The 25,310-nt window shown below is 32.5% G+C and overlaps 1 protein-coding gene across 1 annotated transcript in view; it reads left to right on the forward strand.

Annotated features, from left to right (window-relative positions):
• The window catches only part of TBC1D5 (TBC1 domain family member 5), a 741,161-nt gene that overhangs the window by 395,126 nt on the left and 320,725 nt on the right, over nt 1-25,310 (forward strand). Inside the window, exons 5-9 of the mRNA XM_077130039.1 lie at nt 834-903; nt 19,005-19,113; nt 20,605-20,694; nt 20,795-20,869; nt 21,924-21,991. Of these exons, the coding sequence (XP_076986154.1) occupies nt 834-903; nt 19,005-19,113; nt 20,605-20,694; nt 20,795-20,869; nt 21,924-21,991 (412 nt within the window). The remainder of the gene's footprint in view (nt 1-833; nt 904-19,004; nt 19,114-20,604; nt 20,695-20,794; nt 20,870-21,923; nt 21,992-25,310) is intronic.

Raw genomic sequence — 25,310 nt, forward strand, 5'->3', positions numbered from 1 at the left:
TTCTAAAATTAAACAATTAAATTTTCTTAATAAAAATATATTTTACAATAAGGCATCGGTAAACATTTTTTTCAACTTCTTTGGCAAATTTATTTTATTCTATGGTTTTTAAACTAATAGTTATTAATTTGTTTTACATTTGATTTTATGAATATTCCAGGTTTTAGAATGAAATGCTCTTTTCTAAAAATGTGATATTATTACAAGATTTTTTTCATTTTTTAGACTACAGAACATATCACAGTTAAAACAAATAATATTAAAAGCTCATTAAAATAATTCTTGATCATGTCCTCCCAAGTCTGCTTTCTGTTTCACTTCTTTGCTTAGTGAATTTCCAGAGGATGAAAAACTGGGAACAGGAAACTTTCCAGGTCTGCTTTTTCTGCCTGTTCTCTTTTGTCAGACAGAATGGGTGATTTGGTCCCTAACACAAAACTGCCTGTGTTTATAAATATTAGTTTATGATTAAATAGTGTATTTATAAACTTGTCTGTGTTTATAAACATTACTGCATGGCTAAATAGTTTATAAATTTTGGTTTTGTCTGTGAGTCATAAGAAGATAATGCCTGTATTAAAATTCATTTGTTCCTATTAGCAATTACTTTGGTAATACTACTATCCAGTTTAGGACTGGTAATGATGGTTAATATTTTGGCATCAGAATGAATTTTTTTGAGTTACAGACTTTGATATCAAAAGATCATTTAGGGAGTGGTTGAGAAAAGGTGTATATACTTTTTGACCAATATACTGCATAGAGTTCTCACACAGTAGTTTTTAAAATAATTTTATAATATGCATTATTTCAGTGTTTCAATTTTTTTCCAGGATTTTCAAAGGAAAATGGAAGAAGAACAAGTTCTACTGTAGACTTTGATGGGACTTTTAACTCCTATAGGTAGGTGATGAATACATAGATAAATTACAAGTGTGCAAGATATATTAATCTCATAATCTCTTATGAGATTCTAAGAATAGTAAGGAACTTCTGTCTTTCCTTTAAAAATATGACAAATATGCTTTAAAATATTGACAATAAAGAATATTGTGACATGAGTAATAGAAAATTGATGTCATAAGTTCTTGAGAAAATGGTCTTATTATAGATATCAGTTATTATCCTATAGTCAGGTAGTTGGAATTAATCCACATGTAATATTAAACTTCATTATAATCCATTTCTGTTTTTCCAGTGTATCTGTTGCAGTACTACAGACTTTCTTTTAAGTTCCCTGCTAAAACAGAATATACTGCTCATGATTGCCTGAGAGAGCTTAAAATATAATTTGTGGTTGAATTAAGTGTTTGTTAATATTACCCTTTTGTGATCTTCAGCTGACGGGGCAATTATGTTTCAATTAGGGCTTTTTTAAAAAAGGATACACTAGTTAAGAAAATACTTGTTTATCTCGTGTTTTCTTAATATTCTTATAACTTGAATTTTACTTGAGTAAATGTTTATGGATTGTGTGCTTTCCTAAACAGGAAAACCTAGGGAGAAAAAAGATTAAAGTACCTCTACCAGTAATATTTGAAAATTCATTAATTGAACAAAAGTGGTATAAGACTCAGTTGTTTTCTTTTAGGAAAAAAGCTTCAATGGTAATACATTTTGGCATTATAGATGGCAATATGGATTCTTAAAGAAATACTTTAATTTGGAGTACATCATCTTTATGGTTAATTCATTCCGATGCTTGTATAAATGTGTGCAAAAACCACTATACCCCACTTGAATATCAAGCTAATATCTCCTTTTATATGATAAATATGGAATTTATGCCTAGATACTTTTTTTTTTTTTTTTTTTTTTTTGCATGGGCAGGCACCAGGAATCAAACCTGGCTCTTAGGAATGGCACGCAAGAACTCTGCCTGCGGAGCCACCATGGCCTGCCCTAGATACTTTATATTTTATAGGTATACATTCTATATCCTTAATCAGAAGTGTGTCATTTGTTTCTTCTTATCCCAGACTTTTAACATATAGAATAGAACCTTATATGCAGTGGGTGTTTAATAAGAATGTGATGAGAAAGATTTTACAATTTATTCATGAATTACAGAAATGGGATGGTAATTGAAACACTTGACATCTTCATTTTATATGTTTAAATAACCAGTTGTTCAAGTATCACAAATAGTACATGAGGCTTATTTCCCATGGTGTTCTAGGAAGATATTATCAAAGCAGTAAAGCTGATGGATTGTCATTATATTTCACTGCATCTATCTAACCTTATAAATGTTGGGATTCTTTGAGTCCTTTTTTTTTCTTTGAGTTCTTTTTTTAGTCCAGAAGCAATATATGAAACTTGGAATTTGACATATTAAATAATTGGTTGAATCTCCGATTTGAACATTTCACAGCTGGTGGCACCAAAAAAAAAAAAAGGGATAGTTAAATAAATATTCATGATTTGGCGAGTAACTAAGAAATGTTAATCTGATAAAATATGTGAAATCTGTGATGGTAATACTGTTATTAGGCATAAATACAATAAAAAATAAAACAAAAAGGAAATAAAGATGTATTTCAAAGGTGTGTGTAAATTTTGTTGCCAAATTATATTTTACAATTACAATTGTTTAGTTAATTGTAGTAAATAACAGACATAAAGTTTAGCGAAATGTGTTAATGCAACGCCACAGTATTATCTTGTAGTTTATTCTGTCCTTGAATAAATTTGAAGATTATGGTAACTTAATATTATTGAGTGATAATTGTGTGTATTTTGAAAATGAACTTCTAATGCAACTTTGCACAATAAATACCAATGTTGTTAACTAATATATTTTTAATCAATGCTGTCACTGTTGTAGCATTATGGTATTAATTTATTGTTTTAATTAAAAAGGCAAGATAAAAAGTTCAGGTAGTGCAGTATATAAAAGCAAGCTTTTTTACTAGTTGGCAGGGAAATCCTGTTATTAAATAGTATTATAGTATTTAAGGTGTGAAATGAATATTTCCTACTCAGTAGGCAATAGCTTTTACAATCTAGTGAGCTTACTTGTGAATTTGACACTTGGGTTAAATACAGAATTCATAGAAGCACAGCTCTGGGTGTATTTTCATATTAAGATTAGTGACAAAACCTAGGAATTGCTGCAAAATTGAAATTTCAGCAGAATTGTTATTAAAATTTACTTTTGAAATGAAAATCATTTTTCTGTTGCCATTATAACTCTTTTAAATTAACTGGAAATGGATTATTAGAAAAATATTTCAACCCTCAAACACCTTTTAGCCTAACAGTTCTGTCCTTTCTCTTATTTAAATCACCTTCGAAACCCTTAACCTTCCTCACAAAAAACCTACTCCATAAGCCTAGCATCAACTGGCATTCAAGCTGTATTTTCCTGTGTCCAGGATAAAAGTTAGTCTTAGTTTCTGTTTTAAAATGGTTTCTATTTTTAAGACTGAGATGAGATGTATAAATGACAGCTTTTTGAAAAATTTAATTGCAAAGCCATGGTATTGTTATTAATTCTTTTATGGTCACCTCATGTACATTGGCAACTTTGATGTTATTTTGATGTTACATTGGCAACTTTGATGGCAACTTCACTTAACTCTCCAAAACATGTATCTTTTTGTGGCATATGCTATAGCTTTTTAAATTTGTGAGTTCAGTCTTGAACAGGTCACCCAAGTCTATCTTTTTCATTATTTGTTTGTATTATTATTGCTTTGTGTTAAATTGTCAGTTTCAAGATAGCATAATCTCTCTCTTTGTCTTTCTCTTAATTTTGAATAATATTTAAGCACAGTGGATTGGTTCAAATCCTGACACCAAGTATTTTGGGGATGTGGACATATCTCAGCCTCAGTTTTCCATTTTTGAAATGGAATTGTAATGAGGAGTTAAAGAATAATGTTGCATGGTAAATGTCAAATAATATTAACTGCTGTAATTATCCAGTCATTGTCATCCTCAACCTTTTGGTTTTACAGAATCTTTTATAGGGCTCTAATACAGAGACTCCAAAAGAAAGAGGAAAAATGTTTCTTATAGAAAACTTTGTCTGTTTGCAACCTGAGAGCATCTGAATATATATATATATATAGTATTCAAGATTGTCTATGGATAAGAAATTTGTGCACCTAGTAAATATTAAAGGCAGGTGTTTTACTATTAGTACAAGTTCAGGCACAAATTTCTGAAACTTTAACAAATTTAAATTTGAAATTTATTTAAATTAATGGACGCTAGCTATAGTTTTATGTGCCTGATGCTAATAGATTTGTTTTTCATAGGCTAAGTGATTTTACTTTGGATTTGTGTCTTTTGTGGCTTTGCTTCTTTATTTTAGATAGAGTACAGCTGCATTTAACTCCTAAGGTACTGGTCTGATTGTTATATGATGCCTGGATAATAGACCAGATCTTGATTTAGAAGTTTGGGTTAAAATTTGATTGTCTCTCTTCCAACTAATTTGCAGATGATGTGTTAAAAAGGAAACTTTTAAGTATTGAGAAAACATTACTGGGTTTATGAAGTATGGTAATTTTAAAGACCAATGATAATGCTTTCTGTCAAATTATATCAGTTTTCTGTATTTCTTACTTAACCATTAAAACTGAACATTGCTGGATATAAAAGAAGAGAAGTAATTTTCTAAAAGCTTTTTGTAGTAGATGTTTAACTTAGTGACTGTAACACCAAGCCACATAGTAGAAGGTATATTCTCTCCCCGTCCTGTTCCCAAGGGCAGCTGACCTTCTCCCTGCTAAAGAGTCGAGCCCTTGCCAGCACATATGACTATAAACTATTATATTAATCTGTTTAGCTGTAGTACCAGCTGCTTGTATGTTTTTAATTATCTTACTATATGGTATAACAGTGCCCTATGAAATAAAATGAAGGTGAACTTTCCTTTTTTTTACCCTGTTCCTAAATCTTGATTGATCAAATTATAACTTTCTATAGAAGTTCATAGGATGTCTATATGGTTTTTGAGTCAAAATAATGCTTTAAGCAGCTACATTTTATAAGATTTTTAAAGTATAATGTCATAATTCCCAATATGGAAAATAACTTCATTTTTGCCTCATTTATTGGTAAAATTTAGGTTGTATTTATGTAACCAAAAATCAGTGGTCAGCTTGGCTTAATAGTCAGTTTAGTAGAAGTAAACTCAAACCAGGTATCTGGCCTTATCTGAGAAACTGAAAACATTGCTTAATTTTCAAACATCATTTTGGCATTGTATAAATCTCTTAGGATAGAATATAAATCATTGTAAATACTTAAAAAAATAAATGTGTACATTACATTTGATCTTCTAAATTCAGCATTTATAATGGCAAATCATCTAGCCTGTTTTAATTAGTTTTACAATTTAATTTCATATGGCACCATTTATGAGTATATTTTCCCAAACTGTACTTTTAAGAAAAATGTACTACCTTCTGGATTTTGACACTTGAATGATTTTTAAATAATCCTTTGTAAATGCAATGTTGAATCTAAGAGACACTGTTCAAAATAACAACCAGTAGCCATCCAGTTCCAAGTCATTGCCAGTAAACTGAAGAAAGATTGAGTTAATTTAGTTGAGAACCCTGGTTTTGAATAAAAAAGCAAAAATTACTTTGGATGCAAAAAGAATTATAGAATACTTAAATGTGTCTTTTGAGTTAATAAATCCCACACCTCACATAGTGAGGTGAACACTATGATGTTACTTTGATGTTACATTGGCAACTTTGATGGCAACTTCACTTAACTCTCCAAAACATGTATCTTTTTGTGGCATATGCTATAGCTTTTTAAATTTGTGAGTTCAGTCTTGAACAGTGAACACTCGTAAACGGCAATTATTATTTTTTTTTAACAAAGATATAGTCACACATTGGGCTTCTTATTTTTTTTTCTTCTAAAGATATGCTATGCTTTTTATTTATTTCAAAATAACTTTTGTTGAACAAACAATGGTAACTTTTTCCCTTTGTATATTCTGGCTTCTCTTTTTAGGGAAAGAGGTTAAAAACCACTTTTGTCTAAAGTAGTATAATTCTAAATTCCTAATATTGATCAAGCTTCCAAAATTGCCTCACACCAACATAGGATGTTCTATAGCTGACCAAGATGAAGGGAAAAAAGTTAAAAAAAAATTTTAATTATTGGCTTAGCTTTTTCTTAATCTGAAAGTTTTCTTTTCCTGAGTGAGAAAAAACACATTAATTTGAATCTTTAAAATCATTGAGTAAATTTTAAAACTTGAAACTTCAAATTTTATCACAAGAATATTTATAAATCCTCTCTCTACCTGTAATCAGTAATTTGAGAGGATTTGGAAAATATCCTTTCATCATTTATGTTTGTTCTTGGTATAATCCTTTTTTTTTTCCCTTTTGTATGTGAGAGGGTTGTACATCTCATTAAAATAAATCTACGATTCAAAATAGAAGAGAGAAATAGGGCAGAAATTTACTTTGGACAACTGGATTTAAAATTCAGATATTTGATGTCTCCTCACCTCCCAGTCATCTGAAATCCCTAAATCCTTGGCATTTTAATTATTTTTCCAAGGCTTCAGAGCTTAGTAGAAGAGGAAGAAGGGCCTAGAATGAAGATTCCTATAGCATTGCTGGTCTTACTTTGTGGTGTTGCCTCTATTTTATCTTGAAGCTCCATAACTTCTTTATAACAAATATATGATTTAGGGCAACAATTTAGACAAACCATCAAGATAGAAATAAATCAGATTATGGATCATATCTTAGTTCTACCATGTATTAGCTGTGTGACCTTAGGCAAGTTTTATTCTTCTCTTTGATCCCTAGTTACTTCATCTGTAAAACTAACATCTTAACAGTGCCTATACATAGGGCTGCAAGGAGCATACCTACAAAATGTGTAGAATAGCTCCTCTGTTCATTAATACATAGTAGGTAACAAATGTCAGTTTCCTCACTTTTCCTTTCCCATTTACTTTTCTAAAATTTCCTTAAAGTTTTAATCAACTCTTTCATTAAAGTTAACTTTTGCTTCAGAAAAGTATTTTTAAAATTCTATGTAGTGTAAAAGAAGTAATAAATAGTATTTAAGAATCAGATATATTTACAGTTGTCTATAGTCTATGTAGGAGGAATTTTTATCAATCTGGGCTTACATTTAGCCTCACAGTCTCATTATCAAACTTATTTCTTCTTTCCATAGTTGTTCAAAAAGGAGCACAGTCTTTACAGTTAAATAATAAATTCTGAGAGTCCAAAATTTGTAACCATTACATTTTCCAAAAACCCTAAATCAGAACATTACTTTTCATTATTATCTCCATAATGGAGCCACTTTTGAAGGGAGAAAGAAAAAAAGAAATCCCATTTGAATGATGAATACATTTTCTTGAAGAGGATTCATTATTTTTTAGCTAGTAGGAGTGGTCAGTATGTATGCTTCTCTGTAATATGCAATTTATGTGAGCTAATTATCAATCACTTGAAGTTCCGAAAATATGCTATCTTTCATTTTTAAAAAATTAGCTGGTTTGTTTCCACTAATCCTTAAATTTGCATAACCCAAACTGGCTTGAGTGTGCATGTTATGTATAGTTGGATTCCTTTTTTTCAGAAGCCTTTTTTATTATCCATACCAAGTTTGGGGGGAGAAAAAAAATCAGGTTTGTTTATTTACATTATCCAACGGCTGTTATCTTTGAAAAGAGGGCATGCATTTGAAATATGAGGATAAGTTGCCTTGAGTCAGTCAACACTGCAAGTCCCTTCTCCTGGATTCGCTTCTGTTTTTCCCTGGTATTCCCAGCTGAAATGCTCTGTGGGAAAGGCCCATGATCACCATTTGTAACATATAATAGTGTGTTACTCTTTTTTTGGTGTGGTGATCAAATATATAAAGTTCAATTAAATATTTGGTCCATAAGATTGAAATGTGTTATTGGAACTATCATTTGAGAAAATAATACAGACAACTAGGCTTTAAAAATGGGAAGTTATAAATCTTTTTTGAAAGTTTATTAGTAGCTTGTTCATTTATTTAATTTATTGGTCTTCTTTATAGATCTGTAGCTTTATGTAATATTTAATATCTGATTTTTTATTTCCTAGAAATTTGTAAATCTCAAAGGTGTAGTTAAAGGGAGGGATTTTCTAAGTAAATTTTAACAAAAATTGACATTTAGTATTTGTCTTCTGTATCAGCCTTTTCTTCCGGGAGAAAGTGGCAGTGGTTATAATTTCATTTTTTCACTAGATTTTTAATCTAGAGCTTTCACAAATACTTTTCTGTCATTTGTTCATATCTTTTGTTTGTTTGTTTTGGTACTAGCGAGCTAACACATTCTCAGTCATTTTGCAAATGTTTATTGTACACTATTACAGGCATGCCAATGTGCTAAACCTCTAACCCAAAGAAGAATGAAACACAGTACCTGCCCTTGGGGCACTCAGGATCTAGCAGTGAAGACAGACATGGAAGCAACTGACCAAGATGACTATTGTTATAATGAAGGCATTTATCAAAAACTAGGGGAGCCAAAGGGGACATTAAAATTAATGTGGGGAGTGATGGTCACTGATTTGCTAGAGGGGCAAGAGTTTTCAGGGAGATGAACAGATACAATCTTTATTTTCTACTCTTTTAGTGTTAAAATGGGTAGATTGTATGCACTTATACTATGCCTTTATCTATAAAGACAGCTAATGAGACCCACACAACGTGGTTATTTGTATATATATTTCACTGTGGTAACAGTTTGACTGTGCATAGATTTATATTTTGTATAAAGGTTTTTGAGTTCAGATGTTTGCTATATTTGAATCAGTGGTCAAAAAATTAAACTAAATCATCAAATGGACACAATTACAAAATTATTATGAAGTAGTTAATGATACAATTGAGGATCGATAGAATATACCTAGAAACATGAGAAAAATCAATAAAGCAGCTATTCGAATGAAAAATAACCTGCCAAGATAACCATGGTCATGGCTTTTCATTCCAAGGTTATAGATGGAGTGTGCTGAGATGGACATGAAGTAATTTAGTCTGGCTGACATTCTCAAAGACTTCCAAAGACTATTGAATCTACGTGTTTAGATTAGGAAATTGGATTTTAGACAATTCAGATGACATGCCTAAGTATCAACCTGTTCAAAGCAAAACAGGATAGCTGAACACTATCTCTTAACTTTCTTCCAATCTTTTAATATGCTTCTAGATCTTAAAGTTCTCTTATACAGTAGAGTTCCACTATCACTGGTGATAACTGAGGAGAGATTGCTCATTATTTGTATTTTGTTCAGTCCGCAATAATAAGTGTATAATTTCTTTGGTTAAGAGTTTTGTTTGCTGCCCCTTACCACTGAGTCTTATCCAGGGTTTATGTCTCTCCTTTGTTATTCTGACTGTATAGGTTGTATGTGTAACATTTTCCACATTAGAGATTTGGGAGAGAGGGGAAGGCAATGGGATAAATAAATGAAGATAAATTGGGCTGTTAGGCAATTTTTTAGCATTGCCTTCATCCCTGTTTCTCCTACTGGCACCTGGGCTGCTGATGGTCACTAGAGAAGGAGCTTCATCTTTCTGCCTCTACATCTCTAGATGCCATTCCTAATCGTATTTTATCAGGCTCTGTAGAACAGCAAGTATTTTCTTTTGGTGCTAATTTTCAATTTTATAAATAGAATTTCTTCTAATAGCTTTATAGAAGAATCTTTTTGGATCATATCTGAGGCCTTATAATTAAATTTTTTATAGTATCAGTTTAAAGATTCTGTATTGGACATGTGAGTAATAGAATAACAAACACAAAATAACAAAAGGCCCTTTAGAAAATCAAGATTAGATTGGGGTTCTGTTGAAGTAGATGAACTTTGAGGTGATATACAATTTTAGTAATGGTGACTACTTTTGCCTAACAGGACTTTACGTAGAACATAATTTAATTTGGGCAGGGAAATAATAGGAAAATGATCAATGTTCCATTGTGATGTGGAGCAGTTATTGACAGAGTAGGGACTCTAAGTTTCCTTACCCCTGATTCTTTCATTTTATATCGTATGGTTTGGTGTGGTTGGAGAACCCTCTCTCTCTTGCCCCACTGTTCAGTATTGAGATCTTTTTTTCCTTTTCTTTTGATACACAGTAACACATCAGCTCTCTAGAGGTCAAATTTCCAAGTTTCAACCGACTAGAATGTAACCAGAATCCTAGAAATAGGGAAATAGTAGAATAACTGAAAAGTGTGTTCATTTAAGTCCATGTAATCACAGGAGAGCCCTTCTAGTCCTTACTCTATTCTTACTGTCTTATTTATTACCCTTTTAAAAAGATAAAAGAAAGAAAAACATAATTTATGATGTTAAAATAGGCCAAAATGTATGGATATATTTAAAGGCTAGTTTGTTGTCTATATTTTCAAAATGACAAATTAAACAGAGGGGATAAAGATTTGAGATTTCCAAAAACTAATGTGTAATCATTATATGATTCGGTAGCTGATATACTGAAAATGATGGGAATGAGAGAAATATCACTAAAAGCAGAATGGCGAACTCCAAAACCAGAGTGGTTTGGAGTTATTTAATCTAGGGGCAAATAGTCATGCATTCTCTAAATGTCTGCCACATCTGGACAAAAATCCCTTTCAAGTCTTGTGAATATTTTGGCATGCTTCACATTTTTGCATTGAGGAAAAAAAATCACTGATATTGTGTGCAATGGCTTTTCATCATGTTGGGTAAATGATGTATTATTGTGTTCAGGCATGGTTTTGAAAATTAGTGGATTCTTTCATTTTTTATTATAAATAAAGAACTTTTATTAGTAGCCTTCAAGTTGCTTTTCTTTTTTAGCGACCCACATGAAATTGTTTTCTCAGATACATTATTTCAAAGAAACTTGAAAGTACATAATTCACCGTAAAGCTTTTTTTCTTAATTAAAAAAAATTTTAATGCTGTATGGTGTATTTTTTTTTGTAAGTTGTATGGTGACGGTACATTTCATTCTTTTTCCATGTGACCATCCCATTATTACAGCATCATTTGTTGATTTTTTTTTTTTGGTGGGGGGAGATTGCACCAACTAGGAATCAAATCCCAGGTCTCCCACATGACAAGTAAGAATTGTACTACTCCACTACCCTTGCACCACCACTACCACACACCCCCTCCCTTAAAGCTTATTTTCTCACATTTATGTTCATTTTAAATTATCAGTTCCTGGATATTTGAGCCTGTTGCTGAGTATGGTTATATTAGACTCAGGGTCCTAATCTTGGGTCTAATTCTTTCCAGCATTGACCACTTTTAGTAACTAGTAGAAGTAGCACTGTAATTTCTAGAGATTTGATTTCCTAATGTTGACTTGTGTGTATGTGAGAAGTGGGAGGTAGCCGGGGTTTGCCTTGTAGAGATAGAAACAAAGACAAACTGGGAGAAGCAATAAGATACTTAACAAGATAAAAAAGAATCTATTACATCTATCCCTAGTATTCTTATTAGAACTACAGTATCTCCAATGGAATTACCTTGATTTATTTAACTACATATATTGTTTAACTTCTTTCCCCAATTATACTGTGTATGAATATGTATCATGTGTATGTTTATATTCCTTGAACATTTATAGTAGTTACTTTAGAAATTGAACATGTGTATGAATGAACTTGTTTAATATCCTTTTAAATAGTTTTGTGCTTTGCTGTCCAATATAGGAGGCACTAGCCACATGAGGCAATTAAATTTATGTTTAAATTAAATGAAATTATAATTGTAGTTCTTCAGCCATACTAGCTATATTTCAATAGCTCAGTAGGCACCTGTCCTCGTGTTTACTACATTGAACAGTTAGATATAAAATATTTCCATCACCTCAGAAATTTCTATTAAATAGTGCTGATCTAGAGGTAATTTAGTAAATGATGGATTCAGTTAAAATAATCCATTTTGATCTTTTAAAGAGAAACTATTTATTTCAAGCATACATGTATTTCTGTATGTGTATAATATCCTATGTGTCAACTAGTCTTAGAAAACATGCTTTCAAAGATGGAATTGACTTTTGATGAGCACATGGGATTTTGTTATATAAATGTCTATATCTAAATTACTGGAAAACAAATTATTCTTAGTTTTGTGAGCATTTCCCTTCCAATATTGTTTACATTGATAACTATGTGGCAAATTTCCCTATCATTTACTAGAAATTTAAATATTATGCTTATCCCAATTATCACAAGAAGCAAGGTCAGTAAGGTGTAAAGTGAGGGTGTTGAGGAGATGGGGAATTCATTAGAGAAAAGTTTCAAGTAAAAATATTAATTATATTTAAAAAATCAGCAAACCATGCAAAATAAAATATATACACTACAGATTACTTCATAGAGTTTGCACCTCAATTTTTCAATGCTGATCCTTTGATTAAAAATATGGCCCTATGGGCGGGCCACAGTGGCTCAGCAGGCAAGAATGCTTGCCTGCCATGCCAGAGGACCCGGGTTCAATTCCCGGTGCCTGCCCATGTAAAAAATAAAAAATAAAAAAAAATGAAAATATGGCCTTTATTTTGTACTTAATTTTTATAATCTTGCAGTATAGCTTTTCTTGATTACTTTCTAAAAATATGTTTATTACTTACCTACTTTAATATAATCCTGAATTTAGAAGTTTATGAGCTTTATATTTTTAAAAAGATGTTACTTAAAAAAAAAGTATTATATCTGGCAGTCCATAATTGTTGCTCTCTCAATCTTTTAATTCAAGGTGGAGGCTCACAATTTCTCAATTGAAAATTAAATCAAAACCTAAACCAAAATGTTGTCTTTAATTTAACAAACCTTCATCCAGTGAACTATTTGTTGCCTTTTTTTCAGTGGAGCCTTATCATAAGAGAACATATTTCATCTTTATGAAGAAACCATTTTAAGCTTGTGGATAATTGTGCATTTTGTTTTTATATTTATTTATATATATGTAAGTGATATGCCCTGATGTTTCATTATGGAGGAAAAAAAGCTTTAAATAAAAGTTTTTAAAAATTCGTGATACAGGAAGCAAAAAAGCCAGTGCAGTTTCTAATTGCCTTTTAGAGACTCTGAGTTCCCTCATTACCTGTGATTTAAGCTAAAAATGAGGTAATTATAGATAACATCAGTGTTTATCTGGTTGATCTTGGCACCTGCAGTCCTAATGTTGTAGCTTACCCATATCTAGTGTCATACTTTACAGTCTGATGCTGACATACCTAATTTACACTCCTATTTCCATTGATTTTTAAGTTAGCTCCTTGTTTCAATAGTATTTTCAAAATTATTGCCTTAAAAATGGTATAAAGGCATATACTCTTTTACATAAAATATTAGAATTATGGTAAGATCTTTTTTTTGATAGAAATCTTTTAAATAGAGTCCTATACAGATTAGAAACAGATTTTAAAATTTACTGTCCCATTTTACCTGTTTGGTAAAACATATGTGATCATATTTAATACGGCAGTTTTTCATTTATTGGTATGCACTTTAACATTATAAAATTGTGTAAACCTTTTTGTATCAAGTTCAGTTTTCTTACGTTGTACTCCCCTACCTTCAGATAATTGCATCCATCGAACTCTGATCTGATCTTGCTTAAAAAGCACATTTATCCTCCTGACTTCTAGTTTCATTATTCTTTAGTCAGATCCCACACAGTGTGATGATCATGTTTGGCTAGCAGCCTTTTGTAAACTTCACGGTCATCTCTGAGAGCTCCTTGTAACCCATGGCCCTCTCCATGACATCCAGAACCATGCCCCTACCACACATACTTCTTCCTCTCCCGTTCTCTGTGAATTGTTGGGCTTTCTTGAAGTAATAATAACTTTCTTGCTCCACTCAGCATTTTAATTATCAGCAGAAATTAAAGAACACATCTCAAACAAATATTGGAGATAGTAAGTACTAGATTATACATAGTATATAAACTCTTGCCATAATAATTCTTGCTATAATGTAATTGTTAGGATTTCTTAAGTTAGCCCACAGAGTCATTTCCTATCCAAATGATACCTGAAAACTGTGTAGCAACCATCATGTAAAATATAAAATGTACTTTGTAAAATTAGTATTTTCTGTTGTGTATCACCATTTGAAAAAACAATCCATAATTTTCTAATTCTGAATTAGCACAAATTCATTTATGTATCGTTCAAATTATTTAAACCATTAAAATTAGAAAGTAACTAGTTTCATACTTATTTTAGTGCATTACCTTGGGAAAATACTAAAAGAAGATGAAATATATGTATCTCTTTAAGATCAATTGTATTTATTCACAGATTATTTCAATTGATTCCCTTGTCATAAAAAAAGCGTATATAGGCTTAACTACCTATGTAGGTTTTAGGGAGAAGGCACCAATTGCTGCTGCAAAAATTGGTTTCATTTACTGAAAAATTATTGAATTGCCCTGGTACTCCCTGGACTTTACAATGTTCATGGCCAACATTTTTAATCAGTCGTGATGTTCTTTTCTGGTGAACAGAGGTGGATTCAGAATCCTTCTCAATACACTGCTTCCAAGGCAGACCCTACTAATCCATTACCATAGGCATAAGAAAAGATCTCTGCCCCCCACTGCTTATATGCTCTTTATGTTTTCAGGAACTAGTGCCTGCAAGGCAGAGTAGTAGCCAGTAGATACCACTGATGCTTTACTTAGGAAATTGTTTTAGTTTGCTAATGTTGCTGGAATGTAATACACCAGAAAGGGACTTTTATAAAGGGTATTTATTTAGTTACAGATTTACAGTTCTTCAGAGGAAAGGCACATAGCTTTCTTCTGAGTTCCTCTCTCTCATGGGAAGGCACATAACATCTGCTGACCTTCCCTCCTGACGTCTGGGTTCAAATGGCTTTCCCTGGGGTGATTCCTTTCTGCATCTCCAAACTTCTGGGGCTGAGCTGACTCTGAGTGCTGAGCTGAGGTGTGCTAGGCTGCTGCTGAGCCCTGCTGGGCTTTACTGAGCTCCCTTCTGACCTCTCTCTCTTAAGTCTCTGGCTAATTAAATTAAATGTCACTCATTGTGGAAGACACTGCATTTAGCTGACCACAGATGTAATCAGCTATAGATGAATTTCATATGCTAATGATTTAAGTCCACAACAACAGAACAACTGGGCACCATCCGGTCAAGTTGACACCCAAACCCAACTGCTACAGGAATCTTTAAGGCCAAGTCTCTAAATCTGTCTTTTCCATTTACAGCTTTTAAGTACCTAAATGTTCCATATTGTTCCTAACCACTCGCAGTAGCGCTTGTTGACTTACCTTCTTCATTCAGCTTATGAAAACTCATCTCTGTTTTTGGACTTGATCCTCAAAAACTAAAATCTAAAGGCGACATAATAAACGCACATTTCTATGCCTTCTGTGCCTTGACATCAGAGACAGTTTTAGACCTTTGGTATTTGAGTGTAGATCCTTTAAGGTTACTTGTCTTCCGTGTTATTCCAGGAAGATAATTTTCCTAATTCTAACTCCTTTATTCTCTTGGCAAGTAATTCAGTATTCCTGAGCCTCAATTTCTTCATCCATAAATAGGAATGTTTTAGAACTAATTTACCTAAAATATTATGTTTTGAAAGGATTTTTACCATTTGAATCACATCATTTAAAAATCTTTATGAATTATTACAGGCATGTTTAATGTATACTTTTATATAAAACAAAGTTTACCAACTACCTTTCCTTTATTTTTCTAAATTAAAGTGAAAAATTCTGGGCAGGCCACAGTGGCTCAGTGGCAGAGTTCTTGCCTGCCATGCCGGAGACCCAGGTTCAATTCCCGGTGCCTGCCCATGAAAAAAAGAAAAAAAAAAATGAAAAGGAAAAAAAAAAAGTGAAAAATTCTACCAATGTCTTCTCAGTGTCTCCTATTCTTTTCATGTATCTTACCCCAAGTTCAGGAATAGGTCAACCCATTCATATTTGTGATCATAAAAATCTTTCATTTTGGTCCAGTGCCCCTAGAAGGGCTAAACTTCAACATTTTGCCTTCTCGGGTCTGTTTAACCCCTAACAGCTTGGTTCTTGGGAGTCCGAATTCAGTATCTATGGGGCTGCTATTATTTTCTATCCTAAGTTTTAATTTTCCTGTAAAAAACAATCTTTCCCTCCTCTATGCTACTAGAGTACTTTGCATTAATCATATTGCTGTAGGTTTACCTGTCCATCTGTCCACTTCCTTAACTTGCTTCATGCATTTTTTTATATGTTTCTATTGGTTCTAAAAACATAGTAAGCATTTAATAAATGTTTAAGTTTACTCTGTATCACTATTAATTGATGAAACACTATTCCATAGAAGAGAAAGACAATAGAGTATCCTGTGGCTTTGTACTCCTCTGTTGTTAAAGCTCTTTATCAGTTTGAGATGTACCTTACTTGGAATTTTAGGTGTCTGTGAATAAATTTAAATAGTTTTGAATTTCAAAGATAATGTTTTCAGTTCACATGCTTCAGTTTCCTTTTCTCTGTACCAACACCATAATCAAGGCACAGAGTCTTATTTAAGCTAACATAATTATCCTTCATTACATAAGTAGTATGTAACTTGACCTTAAAAGGCTGGTTAAGTTGACAAGATGGCAATGAATTTAGCCACCAGCTGTGCCTAGACTTTCACAATGTCTTGGTGCCTGTGAATAGTTGCTGATTTTAAAAGAGGCTGGGGGAGTCATTGCTTCATACTTCCCTCTCTTATCTGGAATTCAGCTTCGTTTTCACACCCATGAAATTGCATGATGTCTCACAAGTTATGATTCTTTTGGGGTTCAGAATACATTTCCAATTCTATGCTTTTTGTACACAGACCACAGGCTATTTAAACCTACTTTATGGCTTCTCAGATGAGCTCCTCTAATATATTTATGTACTTATTACAGATCTCAACTTGAATATTAGTAAAAGCTGGATAAAAACACTTGAATATGAACAGTATTTGTGAGATTAGAAGTGGACAGTGTGTTTAAAATATTATAGGTAATGCAAATGGATTAAAGTGGTTATAAAAAATAAGATTTCAGTCAATATTTCTTTGGTCTTAGAGTGGCTAACTTAAGCATGAAAACACTGGAAAGAGCAACAAAGGAAGAATGTTACACAAATTAAAAGCCTTCAGTGCATTAAAAAATTTTTTAAATCAGGTTAAAATTAATATGGAAGACATAGGTGTGATGTGTTCAAGGTATGAGAAACTCCTTTCTTGGATCAATAAAAAGCACACTAAATTAAAAATAGTGTTATTATTACTAAAAATAATATTAATTTTAAAAATGTATGGTATGCTTTAAAGGGCATTTCATATGTAACTCAGTCCTCACAATAATCTCTTGAGGAGCTGCCATCATTATTCCATTTTACAGATAAAGAAACTGAAGCACAGGGAGGTAACTTGCCTAGTAAGTAGTAGAGCTAGGATTTGAACCCAGGAGTGTGGCTCTGATACTATGTTTTTAATCACTATCCTATACTTAAGATAGGCAAAGGACAAGACAGGAATTTTTTAAAAAGGAAAAGTAAAAACAACCACAAATCATGGACAATTTTCAGCTTCACTAATAAAAATGCAAATTATAATAAACACAATATTGTTTTCTCTTAGAATAGGGTGAGAAGAAAAGTAAATTTCCATGGAGTGGTGATGGAAATGTATTTCTTCCATTATGAGGATGGAATTTGTATCCCATTTGTGGCGTGATTAGTGAAAAGCATGTACTGACAGAAGGCTTGGCATGATTAGGGGGATCAGTGCTGCAGAGTTGAGACTGGAAGTTCTCCTACTGGTGTTAAGGAAAGGAGTGTGCCATTGCTTTCATCACTGTTCTGGAGCTCTATGGCGAAAACTCAATTCATGGTTGGGCTTTTGAAATTTAGATATGGTGGGTTACATTCATAGCTGTAAGATGACATAGTCTGCAAATGTGTTCTTTTTCAGAATGAGTAAAATCTGGCCAATGACAATTGCGTATTTATAGAAGAATGGTTGAAGGTTGTAGAGACTTTTTCCTCTCTTAAGAGATTGCCAGGGTTTCAGTTTGATAATAAATGTTAACTTATAAATTCATTTATTGTAGAATGTTGGAATTTGTGAGAAATTTCATAAAGCTGAATTCAGTAACCTCAACTGTCGACAAATGATTCTTGATGTTTAGTTTGGTGAGAGATGCAGGAAATATAGGTCTAATTCCTTTATTCAAACTCAGTAAATGGTTTGGGACAATTAATTTCCAATTGTTTCCCAGTAGAGCAGATTTACTTGTATATTAATGAGGCACAGGTGTTAGGCCCCTGGTGTCTGTGTGCCTGGGAGGCATATTTCAGTTATTTATCTAGTCAGCCATAGGTACTGCAAGGTACTCAAGCTTGCCTTTAACAGTTTATACAGTGAGGCTTTTTAATTTTCTGATGTTTTTCTTTTACAAGTTTGCCTGCACCTGTTAAAATTTTTGCACTGATCATGTAGAAAGAAGTGGCAGAGATTTTAATAGTAAATAACACCAAAAGATAAAGGACATAGGGCATCTATTATGCTTAACTAGCCAGCCTGATATTAAAGAGATAAAAGATACAATAAAAGATATTTTATGTGAAAACCCAGTGTAATCAAAGGTATATATTTCTTGTTTTATATTTGAAGAAGGTATATCTTTGTCAATAGCTAAAACAGTTATATGCTTATATTAATATTCATTTATTTCTTGTATATTCATTGAACTGCGCCACCATTTTAGAGGAAATGGAATAGCCTCCATAGACAATATGAATTTCAGTTGCTGGCATAATTATAGCAATCTATGTTTTCATTAAACCTACAGAAGAACTCTGTCCAAAAAGACAGCCATGCAGTCAGAAGCAGTATACAACTAAATATATACATTTTAAAAGTTATATTCCTTAGACTTATTTAAAATTAATTTCTTGAAACACACCTCTCAAAACTGAAGAATTTTAACAAAAGGATCCCCATGTTTTGGTTTCTTGAGTATAGGAAAGAATGGGACGAACTATTTGTAAACAACAATTACTTGGCAACAATAAGGCTGAAGGGGATTAATGGGCAGCTGAGAAGCAGCAGGTTCCGTAGCATTTGCTGGAAGGTAAGTAAAAAATATTTATTTACAGTTTGTGACTGCAATTTATCAACACATTACCTGATGCCCTGAATGATTATCCATGCAAGGGATCACTGAATTTTCCAAGAGACTTCATTCTCAATTTTTTTGCCATCCATTTTATCTTTCAGTTTTATCATTCATAGGACATTTACTAATAAATAATAAAGTTGAATCACTTTAATCTTGAATAACTTGTGATGGTAAAGGAGTAATTTGAAATAACTGTGTTTGCATCTCATTTGATGCCACAGAATTCAGAGCAAACACCTCTACATTCCCCAGAGGCTTTTGCAGAAAACCTTGAAAGTGGGCAGGGAAGGGAGCATGGGGATTAACTTTCAGGTTCCTATTATATCAAGTGCCGCTGTTTATTCATCTTCCCTATTTTCTTCATAAGTAGCAGATGGAAAAGCTTTTTCACATTTCCTTTACTAGGAAAACAAAATGAAGGGCAGCAGGAGGGAGAAGTGGAAGAAAATTGGTTCAGTTTTCTTCTGAGGAAAAGGGTTTTGGGTTACCAATACTAGTAATAATAATCTGTGTTATCTTTTTAATTGCTTTGAAATATTGTCCCTTTTTGTTCTCCAAAAATGAGTTTTATGTTAGACTCATTTCTAAAATGACTTCTATTGAAAGTTTTTAGTGTAATCTGCATAAAGTAAGTTTTTATGTGCGTGCAAGTGCAAGTAAAAACGGTAAGAAACATATACTGTATTAGATAGTTTTAGATTTAATCATTTAGATTTAAAATTAAAATACATTTTTCTTCTGCTAGATTCAGGCAGTAAAGGAAGGATACCTGCTGCTAGAATATTTGTATACAAATATTTGAGCCCCACTCCCATTCTCTGTTGTTTACCTTTCATTATCCTTCGTTCGCTAAAAATAACCCAAATCCAGATTTAATCTAATGTTGTATTAACCTAAATTAAATCAAATTTGCCTTTTTAAGAATGCTTATTATTTTCATAGACTGATTATAAGTTGTAAATTATATTTCCTGCCGTAAAAGGAGCATGTTCACTTCTCAGGCTTTGTCCTCGGCTTGTTCTTTCTTCTTTACTTGCTTGTTTTAAGATAAAATCTTAAACTTAGAAATTAGTTATGAACCTTATGCTTGTTAATGCCCCCTGCCATTCCCATTAAAATTAGAATGTAAAATAGAAGTTATACTTGACATCAATGTATTTTTCTTGTTCATTTTTAATATAAATTTGAAAGGAAGATTGGTTCTATTTTTTAGGATAACTTTAGAATGTTGTTTTCTGGCTGTTGATTGTTTACTTCTCAAATTTTCCAATTATATATTTCTTAACTGTCCCCAAGTGTAAATGACTGGGAATCAGAATGATAGTATGAATATGAAATACCATTTATATGAGCATCTCTTCAATTTTTTTGTGATTCTGTTTGGCATTGATTCCTGTTTTACTTCCTATGATTTTCACAAAAGTTTCTATTTTTTTTTGACAGCTTTTTCTTTGTGTTCTTCCCCAAGATAAAAGTCAGTGGATAAATAGAATTAAAGAATTAAGAGCATGGTATAGCAACATTAAAGAAATAGTAAGTTGTATTTTAATTAATGTAGTTGTTTTCTTCTGTATGCTTCAAAGCCTGGTAGCCTCTGATTTTGTGTGTTTATTTTTGTTTTTTTCTTTATCAGCATATCACAAACCCAAGGAAGGTTGTTGGCCACCAAGATTTGATGATCAATAATCCCCTTTCACAGGATGAAGGGGTAAAGTTTGGCTTTATTCATTTTACTTCAGACTCTTTTGCCAAGAGTATGCTCATGAGACTGTTATCAATAACCATGAAAGCTCTGTATTTCATGCCACCTCTTTTCTTTTCTCAACATACTTTACCACCTAAAATCTGATGGAAATTATTCTTTGCTCTCTACATACTGTGTTGTAGGAAGTTTATGATCTGTTTCTTTGAAATAGCACTATAGTAGGGAAGTCCCAGAGGTCTATAAGATCTAAGGATAAAATAGGAGGTGAAGATAGAACTGTCTTACCAAAATTGGTGTGGTATGAGTACCTAAGGATAGCCTCCCTTAATGATAAAAATAAGAAAAAGGTTCACCTGGTAAGACTTACCCCTAGGAGGAAAGAAGTAACTATTTGTAGTGAGTCTGTGGAGAAGTTTAAAAAAGATCAGGCTTACCTCCTAGTGAAGATTAGGAATGTTTATTACTTTTAAACATATTGCATAACTTTCCCAGTGTTGTCGCTCTAACTCCCATTTCCCTGAGAGTAGAATTTGTCACCATGTAATGCATAATGTTAATATTTATTTTTCCTGATACATACAATTAGTATAATATAGGCTGTGGTATATGAGCATAGAATATTAAGTAACTTTTAAAACTTTGAATAAATTCACATGTTTAAGTGTGCATACAAATCTGTTAGATTAAAAGACCAAACCTTGTGAAAAACCTTACATATCTTTCTTAGTGCATTGGAAATTTAGGTCAGGTTTAATCTGGAACCAGCTGGCCTATAGGCACTGCTCTACTATGAAAAGTATCATGCAATTTATTCAAATAATAGACAGAAAATTTAAAGAGATATACTATAGTACCAGAATGAAGAAACTGATGTTATAATACTAAGATATGTTTCTGAGATTCAACTAGATTTCAGTAAAAATTATCCCAATCCCTTAATTGCTGTCTGCAACATGAAATGATAGAGGAGGATACATTTAATTTAAATCATTAAATTGATGTAAAAGTCAAGCAAAGACATGGAATTATTTTAAATAGGTTTTTCTCCTTATTTTAGAGTCTTTGGAACAAATTCTTCCAAGATAAAGAACTTCGATCAATGATTGAGCAAGATGTCAAAAGAACGTATGTAAAACTATTTATAAGTGACATTTAGTAATTTAAATTGGTGTTATCTCTGTGTAATTTTTTTTTTTTTTTTTTTTTTTTTTGGCATGGGCAGGCACCAGGAATGAAACCCGGGTCTCTGGCCTGGCAGGCAAGATCTTTGCCTGCCCTGTGTAATTTTTACAAAATACAAATTCCATAGTGGGGCCTTAATTGAATAAAGTATTCTGGTTGTAATTTGACCTAACTGATGATAAGTTTATTTTCTAATCTTAAAGTACAGATTTCCATATCTCCCTTTTGAAAATAAATTATATTTCTAATATTAGTCATCTTAAAATAACTTTAATAAGTTTTATCAATTTCCAACAATTATTTGAAGTTACATGGTTTTATTTTCTGATAAAGTTCATATTGTATTCTCATTTTGTACATTTGTAGTAGTTCATACGAGAACTTATTTGTATTTGTAGTTTTAGTCTGACATACATGACTCTGAACAACCCCTTTCAACCATATTCCCCTACAATACAGAATTATTACTTGTAATCCCAATAACAAGCTACACTCCCCTCTATCCATTCCAAACATTTTAAGTTCAACCTCGTTAAATATTCTATACATATTAGGTAACTGATCACCCTTCTCTAGTTCTGTCTATCTCTGGGTACCTTATATTCTATATTTTAAGACCCTGAGTTTACATATTCTAGTTAGTTCATATTAGTGAAATTATATAATATCTGTGTTTTTATGTCTAACTTATTATATCAGCGTTATGTCCTCAGGGTTCATCCATGTTGCCGCATGTTTCAGGACCTCATTCCTCCTTTCATATATGTATATATCCCTTTTTTTAATCCACTTGTCAGTTGGTGGATACTTGGATTGTTTCCATCTTTTGGCAATTGTAAATAATGCCACTGTGAGCATCAGTATATGAATGTCTGTTCGTGTCCTTGCTTTCAGATCTTCTAGGTATATATCAATAGTAGAATTGCTGGGTCATAGGGACAACTCAATATTTAGTTTTCTGAAGAACCACCAAACTTTCTTCTGTAGTGGCTGTACCATTATACATTCCCAACCAGCAGTGAATAAGTGTTCCTATTTCTCCACATCATCTCGAACACTTGTAATTTCCCGTTTGTTTAATAGTGGCCATTTTTATAGGTGTGAGATGATATCTCATTGTGATTTTAATTTGTATTTTCCTAATAGCTAATGAAGATGACCATCTTTTCTTATGCTTTTTAGCCATCTGTATTTTCTCTTTGGAGAAATGTCTCGTCATATCTTTTGCCCATTTTATAACTGGTTTGTTTGTCCTTTTATTGTTGCACTATGGGATTTGTTTGTATATACTGGATATCAAGCCCTTATCACATATATGGTTACCACGTATTCTCTCCCATTGAATTGGCTGCCTTTCTACTCTTTTTGACTAAGTCCTAGGAAGCACAAAAGTGTTCAATCTTGAGGAGTTCTTATTCATCAATGTATTTTTTCTCTCATTGCTTATACTTTGGGTGTAAGGTATAAGAAGCTACCTCCTCTCACTAGGACTTGAAGATGTTTCCTTACATTTTGTTCTAGGAGTTTTATGGTACTGGCTCTTATATTAAGTCTTTGATCCACCTAGTTAGTTTTTGTACAGGGTATGAGTAGGGATTCTCTTTCATTCCTTTGGATATGGATATCCAGTTCTCCCAGTCCCATTCATTGAAGAAACTATTCTGTCCTAGTTCAGTGAATTTGGGGGCCTTATCAAAAATAAATGTGAGGGTAGTACAATGGTGGCTTAGTGGCAGAATTCTTGCCTGCCATGCTGGAGACCTGGGTTCGATTCCCAGAGCCTGCCCATGCTATAAAATAAATAGATAAATAAATAAATTGGCCCTAAATCTGAGAGTCTGTTTCTGAACTCTCAATTCAATTCCATTGTGCCAGTACCATACTGTTTTGACCACTGGGGCTTTAAAATAAGCTTTAAAGTCAGGAAGTATAAGTCCTCCTACTTTGTTCTTCTTTTTAGAATGTTTTTGGCTATTTGAGTCCCCTTTCTCTTCCAAATAAATTGAATAACTAACTTTTCCATATCTGCAAAGTAGGTTGTTGGAATTTTAATTGGTATTATATTGCATCTGTAGACTGATTGGGGTAGAATTGACATCCTAACAACATTAAGACTTCCTGTCCATGAACATGGAGTGTCTTTCCATCTGTTTAGGGGTCTTTGATATTTTTTTAGCAATGGTTTATAGTTTTCTGTGTGCTGGTCCTTTATGTCCTTGGTTAAATTTATTCCTAGATACTTGATTCTTTTAGTGCTATTGTGAATGGAATTTTTTTCTTAAATTGCCTCCTTGGTTAGGTCATTACTAGTGTATAGAAATACTACTAATTTTTGCATGTTAATCTATCCCACCACGTTGCTGAATTTGTTTTTGAAGCTCAAGTAGCTTTGTTGGAGATTTCTCAGATTTTTCCAAATATAGGACCTCCAAATTACTTTTTATATGTATAAATATTATTCTCTTGCTCTTGAAGCCGTATGGATTTGTAAACACCTTTTCTCTCAATCTTTTCATTATTTACCATGTGAAAATGTAGTATCTTATTTAACTCATTGTCAGTTTCCATAATTTTTGTACATTAAAACTCATCTTCTGGGTTATATCATGAGAAGTACATGGATTTTGTGTCAAAAGATCCTAGGATGAGTTTTTGCTAGTGTCTGCTGTGATCTGGACAAATTATTTTCAATATCTTTCCTCCTTATATTCCTCTTCTGTAAAATGGAGATAATAGTAGTCTTTTCACAGGATTATTGTAGGGCCTAAATTATATGTGTTTATACTTTGAACTGTAAACCATCATATAAATATTAGTAAATTTAATTTAATCATTGTGATCTAGGAATGAGACAAGTATATGCAGAGTCCTGGGTATCTAGTGGCTTTCTACAATTCTTTCTGCAGTTTTGCCTTTCTTTCCCACTTTTCATCCAGCTCTTGCTAGATCTGATATAATGCCAAGGCCTTTGGTTCTCTGATGTTCATCTCTTTACAGGTCCCAAATACTGAATAATCAAGTGGCATGGACTTCTGCAAAGTTTATTCTACATATTTAACACATGAAATTTTCTATTATAAACTGAAAATAGTTCAGAGGAATCATTGGTTCAGGGTGCAATAAAACGAAGACAACTAGCAACGACAGTGAGGTCTGGGATGTGCGAGAGTCAGGGTTATTCTCATTTTAGCTTGAATTATCTAATTAACTCAGAAGTAACCCATTTTTATAGGAAGGTCCTCAGAGGTGCTGGGTGGTAGTG

The sequence above is a fragment of the Tamandua tetradactyla genome, chromosome 15, assembly GCF_023851605.1.
Source record: "Tamandua tetradactyla isolate mTamTet1 chromosome 15, mTamTet1.pri, whole genome shotgun sequence".
Classification (NCBI taxonomy): Eukaryota; Metazoa; Chordata; class Mammalia; order Pilosa; family Myrmecophagidae; genus Tamandua; species Tamandua tetradactyla.